General features: G+C 56.5%; 1 protein-coding gene across 1 annotated transcript in view; it reads left to right on the top strand.

The window, feature by feature from the left end:
• The window catches only part of PAX7 (paired box 7), a gene marked incomplete at its 5' end in the record, with an annotated part of 111347 nt that overhangs the window by 61947 nt on the left and 33893 nt on the right, over nucleotides 1–15507 (top strand). The window contains 3 exons of the mRNA XM_027770669.1: nucleotides 2272–2471; nucleotides 8008–8173; nucleotides 10510–10712. Coding sequence (XP_027626470.1) covers nucleotides 2272–2471; nucleotides 8008–8173; nucleotides 10510–10712 — 569 coding nt within the window. The remainder of the gene's footprint in view (nucleotides 1–2271; nucleotides 2472–8007; nucleotides 8174–10509; nucleotides 10713–15507) is intronic.

Genomic DNA, 15507 nt, shown 5'->3' with positions numbered 1-15507 from the left:
TCCTTGGGGTTCGTTGTATGTGGCTCTGAGCCCCAGACATGCTGAGGAAAGGACCCTAGGATGCCAGCTGGGCCCATGTGGTCTCCTCTCAGTAACTGGGCAGGTGTGGCTGGGCAACCCCAGGAAAGGGCAGAGGAGGGCTGGCTCTGACACAGGTCTCTGTCTAAGGGTGGGCAGGTGATGATGTGGGGAGGACTCCTGTGCTGTCGCTGCCCTGGGGACTGGCTTGCAGTCACTTCCAGGGGCAGCCTGGTCAATGCAAAACAGAGGCGACTTCCCAATGGGACAAGATTGCAGGATGGAAGGAAGGGGGCCCGGGCAGAGGAGCACTGCTCAAGACGGATGGCCTCCCAGGCATGCGGCCACAATTCTGGCCTACCCACTTGGCTCTATGGATGCAGCCCCTGATTAAAGGACCACATGCCCTCTGCCACGCCGGGCCTCTGCCACGCTCTTCTCCCTGCCTGGAATGCTGTTCCCATCACCTCCACTCAACCTCTAAAAGGCCGTATTAGTTTTCTTTTCTTTTTTTCTTTTTGAATGTTTTTAGTGGGATGGGGTCATCCCTTTTAGGAAGGGCCTAGACAGATTCACGTAGCCAACAACTGAAGCCTTCGAGGCTGAATATGACTTTGTGTTGGCAAAAGGGGTTGTAGGAAAAGAGTAGCCTGGGTGCCAGCGTGGGCACTTCGGACACTTCTTGTTGCCCTCCTGTGACTCGGTTTCTCCCCTCTGGCATGAGAGGACAGAGAGCACATGGCTCAGGTGTTGTTTGTCCACACACATGGACCACGCAGGTACGCAGCAGGTGCTCAGGAAATGCTTTGGCGAATGAGTGAAGAATGAGTGTGTAAATGACGACAAGCAGAAGTGCTTCCAGAAATATTGAAGATGGAAATAGAAAGGGCTGGGGGGAAAGAAATGAAGGCGAAGGGAAAAGAGGAAGGAAATGGGAATGGGGAGGATGGAGGAAAATCCCTGTCTGCCCTCTTTCCTGCTTCTTCTCCCATCTTTTCTGCTTCCTCTTCTTGGCCCTCCTCCACACTCCCACAGTCCCAGGGCTGCTGAGGGTGCAGCCTCAGAGCCCTGGCTGCAGAACTCCCTGCCAGCATCCTCTCTGCTAGGTCAAGATGGCCAAAAGGCACAGACTGATGGAGGCAGGAGGCAGGGGCCAGTCTCAGCCCCAGCAGCTGGAGAGCTTGATCGGGCCCTTCCTACTGTGTCCCCAGCCTGGAACTGGGGCAGCAGCGATTCCTGGCCTGTCACAACCAGCCAGGGCTGAGGAGCCTGCTGGCCCAGCCTCCTGGGCTCTCTTTGCACAGAAAGCAAAAACCCTTCACCCACTTGCAGGCTCCAGAGTGGAAATCAGTGGGGACCACGGCTCTGAACAGAGTCATCCAGGTGAGGGCTCCTGGAGCCTGGGAGGTCGCTCAGAGATCATGGAGCACCCCCGGAAGGGCCTGTCTGTGGAAGGCATATCGTGTAAACCCTTCGTATTACAATGGGGACACTGAGGCTCCTGAGAGGGAGGTGACCTTCATAGGTGCAGAGCCAGGCCTGGTGTCCAAGCTTCCTGATGCCAGCCTGGACACGTGTTTGTCCCTTCACTCCCTCCTTTCTTCTGTCTTTCCTTGTTTTTGCAACATTTCCCCCAAAGGCAATAGCACTGTTGTTTAACTGATCATTTTTAAAGCACAGAAATACAAACAAGTGCAAAGAAAAAAAAAAAAAAAACAGTCTTGTCACCCTGGAGGTTAACATTTGGTGACATTTGGGTACAGCATTCCAGAGTGTGTCATGCGTGCCTTTGATCGATCTTTGCACATGGGTTTGTGCCTTGCTTATGTCTAAAAGTCAGGTTGTCTGAAATGCAACTAATATACAGTAACACCCTTCTCTTTTAGTGACTATGGTTCTATGGATTCTGACAAGTGTATTTCACCACGCAGCCACCCCCTGAGTCCTAAGTCATGGGCATCCTTGCACATCAGTGGAAATAACCTAAACACCCATTTCATTAAAGAGAAGCATGGAACGGTTGTGCCAGAAGGTTTTTAGCCAGTCCCCTGGGGTTGGGCACAGAGCTTGCTTCCCATCCATTACTCTTGAACACCCACCTTCTTCCTCTGCTCGGAGGTGGAGGGGGCCCTGACCCCTCGTGCAGTGACAAATCCACAGGTGGGCATGAGCATGCTTTTGTGCCCTTCCACCAGACCCCAGCGCCCCCATCTCACTAAGGCCCACCCTGTCCCTCTCTCTTGCCCGCTGTAGGGAACCGGCTGGATGAAGGCTCAGACGTGGAGTCAGAGCCCGACCTCCCGCTGAAACGCAAGCAGCGCCGCAGTCGGACCACGTTCACGGCCGAGCAGCTGGAGGAGCTGGAGAAGGCCTTTGAGAGGACTCACTACCCCGACATCTACACCCGCGAGGAGCTGGCGCAGAGGACCAAGCTGACTGAGGCGCGCGTCCAGGTGAGGAGGTGCCCAGGTGTTCACGTTGCAGGTACTGTCCAGAGACCTTCCCAGGACTGAGAAGGCCAGGTGACCAGGCTCTGGGAGTAATGTCCCCTGTCGGGGGTGGGGTACAACAGGTGGTTCAGGGACCGTGTGGACAAGTCATGCCCCCAGTGCTTACAGAGTTAGGGACAGGAAATGTCGGTTGACTGATGGAGAGGTAGACAACCGAGGGAGAGAGAGACGCAGGGGAGAGGAATGGAGGGAGGAACGGAAGGATGGAAGAAAGGCATTAGTTCAGCCAGGAAGAGAAGGCTTAGGGAGGACGAAACCTGCAGATCTTAGGTGGGGTGTGCGCGGAGTGAACAGAAGGAAAAGGTCCAAACAGGCCTACTTCCTCGGACAGGGGGTGAGCTTCCCGTCACAGGGAGAATGCAGACCAGGCAGGCATGCTCCTGGCGGCAGGTCAGGCAGGCCCAGGGTCCTTGAACCTCGCCCACGCCCTCAGTGTGTGGTTCCTAGTCAGCGAGCTCGGGAAGAGAGTGGAGCGCTAGGGCCAGGGCAGGTGGGGTGAGTTCTAGGGTGCCCCCAGCCCCCAAGGCCATGCCTCCTCTCAGGCCAGGTTCCTCTCAGAGGGCAGATCACTGCATTCAGCTGGAGAGTCTCTGGAGGCCTGCCTGGGCAGGGCGAAAGTTGAGGGCGGGGTGGAGGAGGAAGAGCTGGAGCAGGTCCTGTGATGAATGGCTCTCACGGGATGCTCCTGGGCTGTCTGCTCCACGGTGGGGGAGGCGGGTCTGGGGAGCGGCTGCTTAGCGGGGCACCTCCATGCTAGAGAAACCAGCCTTCATCGGGCAGCCACTTAGTGCCAGCTGCAGTGCTCAAGGCCCCTCACACATGACCCGGTGGCCCCTCAGACCCCACCCGCCCACGCCGCAGGCGCAGACACTGCGGCTGGGAGAAAGGCCACAGGCCCCTCACACATGACCCGGTGGCCCCTCAGACCCCACCCGCCCACGCCGTAGGTGCAGACACTGCGGCTGGGAGAAAGGCCACACCCAGGGCACAGAGCTCCACAGTGGCTGAGCTGGGTCTGGCAGACGCCAGAGCCCACAGGCTCTCCACGCAGGAGGAACTGACTCAGAACCTGGGATTTGAAAGCAAAGGGAAAGTCCTAGAAGCAAACTGAAGTTAAGCCCTTCCAGAGCCGGTGCACCCCTCCCCCACCCCGCTCCCTGTGTGCAGGCCCTCCGCTGCTTGGCGGGAAGGGCAGGGGCAGCAGCCAGCTCATCTCATTCCTCCCCCACCTGGGGGGACACCCGAGCCTGCCCCAGCTCCAGGCCCCCCTCCGACCCTCCTGCAGCTGTTCTCCTGGGCACATTCCTGGGGCTCTCTCATTCCCACGCCTGGCGGCCACGGCTGCTTCCCACCACCTTGAAGCCCAGCCGCCCCTTGTAAAGTTTCCTGGCTGTCAGGGCTAAGCTTTTATTGGCCCAGGGGACCCAGAAACAGGTGCTGTTCAAGGCCCAAGGAGGAAGGGGATCTGGGAATGGAGGAGCAGCCAGAGCCACACCCGCTCCTGGAGGGCTGTGGGACCCCAGGCTTGCTGGCATCTTTGCTGTATTTTGAGCTCCCCTGTCAGGGACGAGGGAGACCTTAGGCCATGAGCTCCCTGAGGGCAAAGCCTCCCAGTTAGGCCAGGCTGCCTCCCAGAGCAAGGCTAGGTGGCTCCTCCCCTGCCATTAGCCTAAGAGAGGTCTCAGCACAGGAGGGTCTCAGCACAGGTCAACTGTTGAGGTTGACTAAAAACACAAGAACATTCAGCCTGAAGAGGAAGAGACTTAAAGGACAGGGCTGCTCTGAGAGCCCCAGAAGGTGGGACCAGGGCAGGGGAATGCTCAAGTTCAGCAGCAAGGTCTGAGGGAGAGGGCACAGGCCTGGGAGTCCATCGGACCCTGCTTCTGACCGTTGTGTCACCTCCAAGGGCCAGTTCCCTGTAAATAAGAGGATGAGACTCAGTCATGACTAAGGCCCCTTCAAACTCTAGGACCCTTGCTAATTGGCCACCAGGGCTCCTTGTGAGGGGGTAAGATCTCCGCTGCCAGAGTGCTCAAGCAAAAGTGCAGCGTCTAGAGCCAGCCAGTGGCATGGTGGTTAAGGTGGCTGGATCCTACATGACTAACAGCACAGTTCGAGTCCCAGACCTGGTGGCCTGAAAATCACACCAGGCACATGTGTGTGCATGCCCAAAATCCTAAGAGGACAGTGGAGAAGGGATTGCAGTGTGGCCATTCTCATTTTTCTCATTCTCTCTCACTTTTTGGCAAGCACACACACCTTTTTTTCTTTTTCTTTTTTTTTTTTAGAGGTTTTTGCTATAGGGCACGTGCACTCACCAGACAGACAGAGAGAGACAGAGAGACAGAAAGCGAGAAATCACCCCCTAGGGGGGATGGCCACGCCGCAATCCCTTCTCCTCCATTCTCCTCTCGGGATCTTGGGCACGCACACACACGCGCCCGGCGTGAGTTTTAAGCCACCGGTTCCGGGACGCGAACCGTGGTGGACTACGTGGGAGTCCAGTGACATAGCCATTAAGCTAACTGCTGGTCCCATGCACACACACCTTATAGACCAAAAAAAGTGCTCTGTCCAGTCAGTGAGACCCTGGGGAGAGGATCCTGCCATGTGCAGTGGAGTTGCGACCTCGGAGTCCCGAGCATTGCTTCGACCTCATGGCCCTGTACTTCCGAGACCTCAGGCTCTGTCTCTGAGCCTCAGCTGCTCTGAGGTTCTGCAGTCCCGTGGCATGTCATCTCAGGGGCCCTGGCCTCATGTGGGCTAGTGGAGCGGTTCGGTGGGCTCGAGCCAACACCCAGGCGTGGCGTCCAGCTTTATCCCTTACCCTCTCTCCCTGGGTCCCTTCAAAAGAGGCTAGTAATAGGATCTAAGTTAGGAAGTGTTTGGCAGACACAGAAAGTACAAGAAATAGGGGACCGTTGTTATTAAAACTCTATTTGGGGGGAGGCAGCAGGTGGTGTGGTGGTTAAAGGGCTGGATCCCCCCACTGTCTATGGCGGTTTGAGTCCCGGATCCAGTGGCCTGAAAATCATGCCGGTGCATGTGCATGCGTGTCCACAGTCCTGAGAGGAGAGTGGCTGAGAAGGGATTGCAGCATGGCCGTCTCCCCTTGAAGAGGGTGCTTTCTCACCTTCCCTTTCTCTCTCTCTCTCTCTCCTGGGCGTGCACGTGCACACACACACACACACACACACACACACACACGTAGCCTATAGCAAAAATTAAGTAAGTAAATAAGTAGAAATAAAAGTGTAAAAGGAAGGGAATTGTACAAAACAGGCACAAGGGAAAACAAAACAACCTGATTAAAGTCTGGCAGGCAAAGGGCACCTGCAAAGACCTCTCCCCATGTTCAAAAGGGAGATTAGCAAGAGTTAGAAAGGCACTGAGGACTCATTAGCACCAAACTGAGACCTTTCTTTCCCGGCCCAGAGGGCCTAGAGAAGTGACTGCCAGGCCTCTCTCCTCACCGTAATTCTGGGTATTCAGCTTGGGTGTCCCTCACACCCGGGATGTCTCTCCACGGAGGAGGGGTGGGAGAAGGCCTGTGCATTGAGAAATACTCAGTTAACACAAAGCCTTCCCCAGGGACAGCCCCTATTCCTGTTGGGGTCAGAGCAGCCTGGGTCTGACTGGCCAGCACCCTCTGGGCCCCTGAGGAAGCCCGCAGTGCCCCGTGGAGGAGGGGAGAAGCCCACACTTGGCATGTGCAGCGGTTGCTTCCTCTGCTGGCCTGGCTGTTTTGTCTCCCTTCTCTGGAAACCAAACGGCCCAGAGCCAGCTGCTCTGCTCATCTAGCTTGGGAAGCTGGATGCCCCCCCCCCCCAACAAATACACATACACACACATGCACACACACACATGTACACGTGCGCGCACACACACTGGGGCAGGACCTGGACTAGAGAAGATGAGGGACACCAGGGCACGCAAGTGCCTCCACCTGGCCGAGACTGCCCTCTCCTGTCTCCGCACAGTCTGATGTCTAGGTCTTAGGGGACCCCATGCTGGGGTCCATCAGGAGGGGACTGCAGCTGAGCCTGTGGCCCGAGCTCAGTAGACACACACTACCGGTTCTGCCTTCCCTCGCTGGCTGCTCGGCAGTCCACTCGCCAAGTACTCACTGAGCGCCCCGAGCACTGAGCGGTGGTCAAGGACTGTGTGGCCTCTACCAACAGGGGTGGAGAGCCCGAGGGGAGACAAAGGGATAGCCAGATACGGGTAACTGGAATAACTGCCCACCCAGCGTGCAGCAAGCGGGGCATGCTCTCTTCTCCCGAGAGAAGGCGGGAGCCTGCTCAAATCCACTTAGAGGCAACGATTAGGGAGTCCTAGGAAGAGACCTCCCAGCTCAGTCCCGAGGGCCAAGGAACCAGCTGCAAGAGAAGGTTTGGGTGACAGGGAACAGCATGTGCAAAGCCCAAAGGTGAGAGCGAGCCCCCAAAGCACCGCCCATCGTCCTCCTCCTCCCTCTGCCCCAGGGAGCTCGTAAATGTAGATGAGTGGGCTCTCATAGGTCTGATAGCCTTGGGCCCATCCCAGACGAGCTCGGTGGCCTCGGACAAGCTATGTGACCATCCTGAGCCTGGCTTTCCCCTCTGTAAAGTGGGAACGGCAGAACCTGCCTCAGGGCTCTGTATATGGATGCCGTTTGAGGCGCTAGCCCAGCCCCTGGAGGAAAGACGGGGACTCACAGATGTTACTTTTTATCACTAAATCCCGATGCCTGTGTGTGCAAGTGTGTGTGTCCTAGTTCAAGGGGGTCAGGGCTGCTTACGTGTCCAGACAAAGCCCTAGCCTGCACATCTGAGTCTGGAGGGCTGGTCTCCTCCAGGTGGGCTCTTCCAGGGGCTTCCTGGAGGAGGAAGGGCGGTGTCTTGGGATAGTTAGTCAGCCGAAACGCCGTTGAGCCAAGAAGCTCCTGGAGAGCCCTCACTGCGAGTCACACCAATGTGGCTGGGGGGCTGCCACACTCACTTTCTCTGGGTCTCAGCTTCCTTCCCTGCTTTTTCTTTTGAGAGATTTTTGCTATAGGGCGTGTGCACTCACTGGAGAGACAGAGACACAAAGTGAGAAATCATCCCCCAGGAGACCCCTTCTCCTCCATTCTCCTCTCAGGGTTTGGACACGCACACACATGTACTCAGCATGAGTTTTAAGCCACCAGGTTTGGGACTCGAACCCAGTCTATGTGGGAGTCCAGTGACGTAACCATGATGCCATCTGCTGGTCCCATCCACTTCCTTATCTGTAAAACAGGGACAGTAAGAACGCCAGCTGGGTGGTCATGAGTTAAAAACAGGATCGGGCCTGAGAAAGCCCTTTTGCACCCCGTCTGGTGCTGCTCTGAGGGAGGGCTTCCTTCCAGGAGGATGCTGGCGGACAGGAGGGCGACGGCTCGGGGGCTCTGCTGGCATGTCAGTTCTTCACTGGAAGTGGGGCTCAGAGCTCTCCCTTCTCTGCTCTCCACCTCTAGGTCTGGTTCAGTAATCGCCGTGCCCGTTGGCGCAAGCAGGCGGGAGCCAACCAGCTGGCAGCGTTCAACCACCTTCTGCCGGGAGGCTTCCCACCCACCGGCATGCCCACGCTGCCCCCCTACCAGCTGCCGGACTCCACCTACCCAACCACCACCATCTCCCAAGGTGAGCTCCCAGCTCTGTCCTGGCATCTCAGGGACACCCCTTCGCCCCTTCCCCTCGCCTCATCCATCCCTTCTTGTCTTTCATGTATGAGGGTTATCCTGGCCATGACGGTGTCTCTGCTGTCACGTGGGGAGACTATTAAAACACGCAGTTCTGCCCCAGAATCCTCTGCTCCGCCACCAGACCACGGAGCACCCAGGCGAGGGTGACAAAGCAGCCCTGTGCACCTGCTGGGGACTGAGCTGCTCAAACCGTAGGTGCACACAGTGCTCCTGGGGGTCTTACTGCAGTGCGGGCCTGGGGTGGGGCGGTGCCAGAGCTGCTGGTCCTGGGCCCTGTCCAAGTAGCAGCGAGGCGAAGCACCCTCCCAGAGGGCAGTGAGCAGACCGGCTCAGAGAGGATCACAATGTTCTGCAAGGACTTTGGGCCCAAGTGTAGCCACAGTCTGACTGGTTATTATTACTGTTTTTTCAAACGAGAGGGTGATGTGTGTGTGTGTGTGTGTGTTGAGAGAATATTTGGATGAATTTTTTTGTCTTTTTAGATCATACTGGCCGCCAATCTATGCCAAATAAAAATTGACAAAGGGGTTTAAATAATTTTCTGGGATCTCATTTTCTCACCACTCTCCCTTGGAAAGGATTTATTTTCAAAGGTTGAATGAGGAAAGGTCAGGGCCCTCCTTTGACGACCCAAGGAAGCTCCCTCTGAAATATTCTCCCACTCCAGGCTGAATCTCCGGGCTGGGCTGAGCTACTGTCAACCCCTGAGGTCTGCCTGGAGTAGGGTGTCGCTAGACCCAGTTCTCCCACTGGCTTGAAGTATAAGATCCATTCTGGCTTTGGACAGGAGCGAACAGAGGGAAGAAGGAGGATGGGTGGGAAAGGCCAGGGGGTCAGAGGAGCCTTGGAATGGGGAGAAGGAGAAGTCCAAGCCCCAGAGAAGATGGCAAGCCTTGCAGGAGTAGAGGGTTCCTGTGTGTCCTCTGAAGACCTTGCTTTATTCTGCAACGCCTCACCCTCAAACATACACTAGGGATCCCACCCTCCGTGTCTCCCCCATGAGGCCTCCTCTGGAAGGACTGGCAGGGGCTAGAGTTCTAGAGGCCAAAGAGAACCAGGGAACCCCCAGTGATTCTTTTAAAAATTTCCCCCCTCCTTTCTTTCTTTTTATAGACAGGACAGTTTTTGTTTTTTTTTTGTTTTTTTTGTTTTTTTGTTTTTAAGAGAGATTTTTCTATAGGGCTTATGTACTCACCGGAGGGACAGAGAGACAGAAAGCAAGAAATCATCCCCCAGGGGATGGCTAGGCTACAATGCCTTGTCCTCCATTCTCCTCTCAGTATTTTGGGCAGGTATGCAGATGCACCCAGCGTGAGTTCTAAGCTGCTGGGTTCAGGACTCAAACGGTGGTTGACTACGTGGGAGTCCAGCCACGTAACCATCATGCCATCTGCTGGTCCCAATAAGACTAATTTTTAAAATTTGTATTTCCTCCATAAGAGACAAGGGCAGACACCCCTGACGGGTCTTCATGCCGCGATCCACCTCAGCCCAGCTGGCCTGGCTCGCTGGCATTTACTTGCATCCCAGCATGCTCAGGGAGGCCCCAGGACACAAGCGCCGGAGTCCCCGAGAGGGTCCATAGCTATGCCACCGCCTACCTTCCCTTACCCCCCACCGCACCCCAACATTCTTGATGAGAAATTGAGTTAGTACCAACCGTGGCAGGGGCCCAGCTCCTGGATCTGTCCAGAGGGGCCCCGACAGCAGGGTGGCAGCCCAGCAGCGAGGAGCAGAAATGGCTTTAGTGTTAGGCTGTTCAAAGCCTGGTCCCATCACTCACTGCTCTGTTGTCTTGTCCCGATGCTCCAACACCGTAGGGCCCCGGTTTCTTCATCTGTAAAATGGGAACTGTAGAGTTCTTGCTTCATACCCTTGGACGGCAGTTGGGAAACACCTGGTCGGTGCTCACGAGTGTTGCCGAGAAAGGCCTGAGTAGATAGCAGTCCCGGGGGGTCTGACTTTCAGTCCAGCTCCCATTTACTGAGCACCTGCTGTCGCCAGCCACCCAGCAACAGGATGCCCAGTTACCTGAAGGTTGTCTGGGCTGCTGGCCTGTCAGTCAGGGTTGGTATGTCGGTCAAGGCTGGCTAGCCCTTACTGCCCTGCCTGGGAGCCAGCTTGTCCCATGCCAAGTGGCACTCTGTCCTCCAAGTGATGGAGACCAGGAGGAGACTCGTGGCGTGCCCTTGTACACGACGTTCTTTCCTGCCCCGGCGGCCCATCCTCCAGGTAAGATCACTTGCTCAAGACCGCTCTCGGGACTCTCCACAGATGGGGGCAGCACCGTGCACCGGCCCCAGCCCCTCCCGCCGTCCACCATGCACCAGGGTGGGCTGGCTGCAGCAGCCGCGGCCGCCGACACCAGCTCAGCCTACGGAGCCCGCCATAGCTTCTCCAGCTACTCCGACAGCTTCATGAACCCGGCGGCGCCCTCCAACCACATGAATCCGGTCAGCAACGGCTTGTCCCCTCAGGTAGGCGGCCTCTCCCTCCCAGGCTCGGGGTGGCCCAGGTTGGTTCTTCCTTGGGGAATGAGTGTCACTGCCCAGGAAACTACTGGCTGTCAGGTACCTTGAGAGCATTCAAGTGGGAAGCGGGGTGCTCCTTCCACCGCACTTGTCCACATCTGTGGTCCTCAGCCCTGGTTTATCTTCTCCATGCTGTAGACCGAGGTGTGGATCGAGGGGTCCCATACTTCTGTCTCCCAGAAGCTACCAGCAATGGTCTCCGAAGTCTGCCCTTGGCCTAACAGCCCCCAGAGCTTATGAGACTGGCCAGCACCCGCTTCCCGACTGTTCAGTCCAGATGCTTTGACAGCGCAGTGCGGAAACCTGCCCTGTTCCCTTGGGAGGCTGTGGTTGGGGTTTCCTTCTAAAGTAGAAGTCCTCTCTGGGTTCTGTCCTGTCCTCCATCTCCTGCCTGTCACCTGTCACCGGGACCTTGTCCTGTTGGTGGGGAGAACTGCAGATGGAGTTCTGCACTTGAACTCCTCTCGTCCAGCCTTTGAACTGGCTCGCTCATGTGTGATTGGTTGCTGGTTAAGTCACTCATCGCCCCACGCTGCCATTAGTGAGCATAGGGCCTGCTCCAGATGAAGTCAGAAGAATGCCAGGCTTACGGTGGCCATTGGTGGGTTGGGGAGCAGGACTCGGCAATGACCGAAGTCCCAGTGGAGTCGAGGAGCCGCCAGGTTATTTTTGTGGCTATCGCAGGTCCCCAAGCTTCCATGGGGGACGCAGTTACATCTAAGACTGGGCTTATCTGCCTCCTCCTGCTCTGAGACACCCCTTCTTCATGTCTGGGGTGAGAATTCCGTACACGTGGCATGAACGGCTGCAGGGCGGTAGGAAAGGTGAGGGCATGGGACTGGTTTAAATCCCAGCTCCCCTGTCCAGGGTGCTTTCAGGCAATAGCATCTGTGAACCTTGTTTATCCCCATTCAAAAGAGTCCACCACTGACCCCCTAACCAGGGCTACTGGCCACGCTGGGCTTGTAACTGGTCAACACTCCTAGCACAGAGCCTGGCACAAAATGGGCTTCAAGTAAATCTTTCTTTTTTAGGATTTTTGCCTTAGGACATATGCACTCACAGGAGAGAGAGACAGAGACAGTGAGAGGGAAAGTGCAAAATCACCCTCCTGGGGTGGCCACGCCACATCTCCTCCTTTATTCTCCTCCCGGGATCTGGGACACACCTGCACGCCTGGCATGAGTTTCAAGCCACCAGGTCTTGAACTCAACTTACGGCCGGCCATGTTGGAGTCCAGCAACGTAACCACTATGCCCTCTGCTGCCCCGCCCCCCGTAAATCTTTAGTTTTCCTGCTCACCTGTCACCAGGGTGATATAAGTAATAGAGGAAATCTGTTATCCACAGAGGAAAAAAGTCCAAGGGAGTCGGCGAGCTCCATCCTGCAGGCCCGGTCCATCCAGCTACCTGTTCTCGTAAATAAAGTTTCATCGGCGTACAGACATGTCCATGCCCGAGAGCTGCTTCTGTGTGATGGCAGCAGGGTTGGGTAGTTTCAAAAGAGACCGTAGGGCCAGCAGGTGATGTGGAGGTTTAAGTGGCTAGATCCTACGTGGCTGATTGCACAGTTTATGTCCCAGGCCCGGTGGCTTGAAAATCACGCCAGGCACATGTGCATACATGCCCAAAGTCCCAAGAGGAGAAGAGAGGAGGCTGGATGGCTGTTCCCCCAGGAGGTGATTTCTCACTCTCCTTCCTCTCTCTCTCTAGTGAGTATATGCACCCTATAACAAACTACATACAAATACAAATATAAAAATAGTCTCTAAGGCCCACGAAGCCTACAACATTTACTATCTGGTCCTTACAAACAATTGCCAACCAGGTCTGGAACAATCCCAAGCTTGTTTGTTTTCTCCCCGGCGAGGGCCTTCCCGTTTGCCTCTGTGAACTGCACAGTGGAAGGTCCGTTGCATTTCAGCTCCGTCTTTGGTTTGTGGGTAAGACCTTGAGCAGGTCCCTTCTCCTCTCTGTGCCAGGAAGTGGGGCCACACTAGCACTGTGTTCCGTTGGGGACTGAAGGAGCTGATCTGTGTGAAGCCCTGAGCTCAGGCCTGGCAACATGGACCACTGAGAGAGTGCCCAGGCAACATGGACCACTGCAGGTAGAGCTCCCACTGGGTGCCCCAGGCCCTCTTGGGGCCCATGTTACCAGGCCGCTGCCTTGACTGGTCTTGTCAGTCCTGGCACTGGTCCCTGCTGGGCCACCCCACTGCTGCTGGTATCCCGAGTGAACGGAACTCCGCCTATAGTCCAGAACGCTGCCCGGGGGAACCTAATGGGCCTCTATGGCACTCAAGGCCATGGCCTCCGTCTCATTAGTGCTGAGGACCACGCTAACCTTCCAGAGTCAGGAAGGGAGACCCACACAGCAGCATCCCACACTACAGAGGGACGACCCTGTAGACATTCAAGGTGTCCATACCTGTGAAAGTGGTCCAGGCCTGGCCTTGTGGTACAAATAAATGTGGAAGATCCTCGCTGGAGGGCTGAACAGGGGCTTTGAGATGACATGAGCCGGTGTCTCACCTTACAGGCAGAGGGCCCGGGCCGCCTTGCCGTCCAGGGCACCCGACTCCCCGACTCCTTCTCTTCCAGCCCGTTCTGTATCGTGAGCTGAGCTCTAAGCCCAGGCAGGCCTTTCATCACAGGGCGCAGGAGAACCAGCAGTTAGGGCCTTGGAGTGTGGCTGGGACAGGACTGAAGGGTCAGGGAGGCTGGACGAGGAGAGAAGGAAGGCCCACTGGTGTGAGCAGCCAGGATGTCTCCCACCACGGCATTAGGCCTCAGAGCTGGACATTGTTTTCCACCTGAGCTGGACGCTCAGCTCTGCCCAGCCCAGAGTCTCTCTGAAATGAAAAGCCAGAGGTGTGGGGGGGCTTCCACTCCGTTTCTCGGGGCCGAGAGGCTGTAGGACATGACGAATTGGTGAACCGTGGAGACCCGCCCAGAGGTTCCCACCAGAGGTGTGAAGACAGATGGAGGGTCTGACAGAGCAGAGGGGACCAGGAGGCCAGCTGCTGGGGAAGGGGCAGGCACGAGGGCAGGGTGCAAGGGCAGGCTGGGCATGCTTCTGTGCCTCTGAGCTGCGGGGTTAAGCCAAAGGCACTTCCACAGTGAGGCCACAGACAAACGGGGTGGGGGCTTCTGGGTCTTATACAAAAGCTCCATGCATCTTATAAAGTTTACTTGTTTCTCCATGAAAAAGACACAGACAAGACAGGTACCCCCCCACACACACACACACACAGCATCCCCAGGACGGTGTCTGCACCAGTGTCGGCCACTTCTGAATCACAGGCACAGGCCCGGCATGCCCAGGAAGGTCTCTGGACATGAGCCTAGAACCTTCCCAGGTGGGCCGGCCTCACCAAGCTTCACGTCTTACGTTTTGTCCTTCGGTCCAGCCCCGTTCTTGGCAGTTCTGAGCCCCAGCTCTCAGCCTGCCCCTTCCCATCTGGGCAGGTGGGCTGGCATCTTAGTGCACCTCTGTGGTCTGGGAGGGGTGCAGTGGGGGATTCTCCACCCATGAGGGTCTGCAGAGAGAATGTGGGGACGGAGTCCCTCCCCGATGGGAGGGCTTTCTCCGCAGCTCACCGGGAGAAAGAGGGCTTTGCACCTGGGCTGTGAGGTCAACATAGTACTCTAGCTGTTATCCAGGACTGCAGGCCCCTGCCACTGTCCTTGCTGTCACTGTCAGAGAGCCTTGACTTCTGAAACTCGAAGGTGTTCTTGTTCTTACAGAAGCCAAGGGAATCACATGGGGGCTGGGGAAGGTGAGGTTGGGGCTCCACCGAGCTCTTGGTCAGACCTGGGCGGCTGCTTGCCACAGGGCCTGGTGTTGCCCCTGGGGAAGACACACCTCCTACCATGGGTTGGCCCAGCACCCTCATCTCAAAGCCAGCCTGGGAAGTGGGTGCCGCTGAGCCCCAGGAACTCCCTGGAGAGACTGCCTAGCAGAACTTCACGGAAGAGCCCGTTACTCATCCCAGCTCTGCACCTGCCCCCTGGCCCCGAGGGGGCTAATGTAACAGCTCTCCAGGGAGAGGCTCCTCTGTGCCAGGCACTTGGCTCTAAGCCCAGGGATAAATCAGTGAGCTCGGGGGGGAGGCCCCCTGCCCTAGCAGAGCTGATGGCACAGGGGCAGACAGACGACATGCATCGTGAGAAGCAAGTCGTGCGGCAGGTGTAACCCCGAGGTCGGCAAGGAGACCAGCCTCTCTGGAGCCCCACGATGGCCATACCCTCCCTGTTCTGAGTGTTTTACAAGCAGGGGCACTTCAAAAAAATTCATGAAAAGCTGGAATTAATCTATGAGCACATTCTGGTGCTTATCTTTTCACAATGTGCATCATCATAAGCTTCTTGAAGACCTCTCACATATCACTTCACCTCCGGGTGGATCCAGGATGCAAACCCGTGACTCTGTAATGCGATCTCACTACACACCCTGTCCTCTTGCCCCTCAGAGATGCCCACACCAGCTCCTTTTCTTAGAGGTTGGTTGGCAGCCAGAAAAAACTATCCTGGGAAGTTGGGGTTCAGCTTAGGTGGAGGAAGGAGTTCTTCACCCCAAGTCATGGATGAGAAAACTGAGGCCAAGCACGACAGCTTAGGGGCCAGCAGGAGGACCTGAGTCAAATGGACAAAAGCCTTCCGAGAGTTTTAGCTACCCCTGAGGCCTGGTCCCCTCATTGTCCCTGCCACTTATGCCCCCAAAACCACCCTCCCAGGACCAG

The sequence above is a fragment of the Tupaia chinensis genome, unplaced genomic scaffold (genome assembly GCF_000334495.1).
Source record: "Tupaia chinensis unplaced genomic scaffold, TupChi_1.0 Scaffold000146_1, whole genome shotgun sequence".
Lineage (NCBI taxonomy): Eukaryota > Metazoa > Chordata > Mammalia > Scandentia > Tupaiidae > Tupaia > Tupaia belangeri.
The sequence above is the reverse complement of the archived record's forward strand: the minus strand, read 5'-3'. Positions and strand labels throughout refer to the sequence as shown.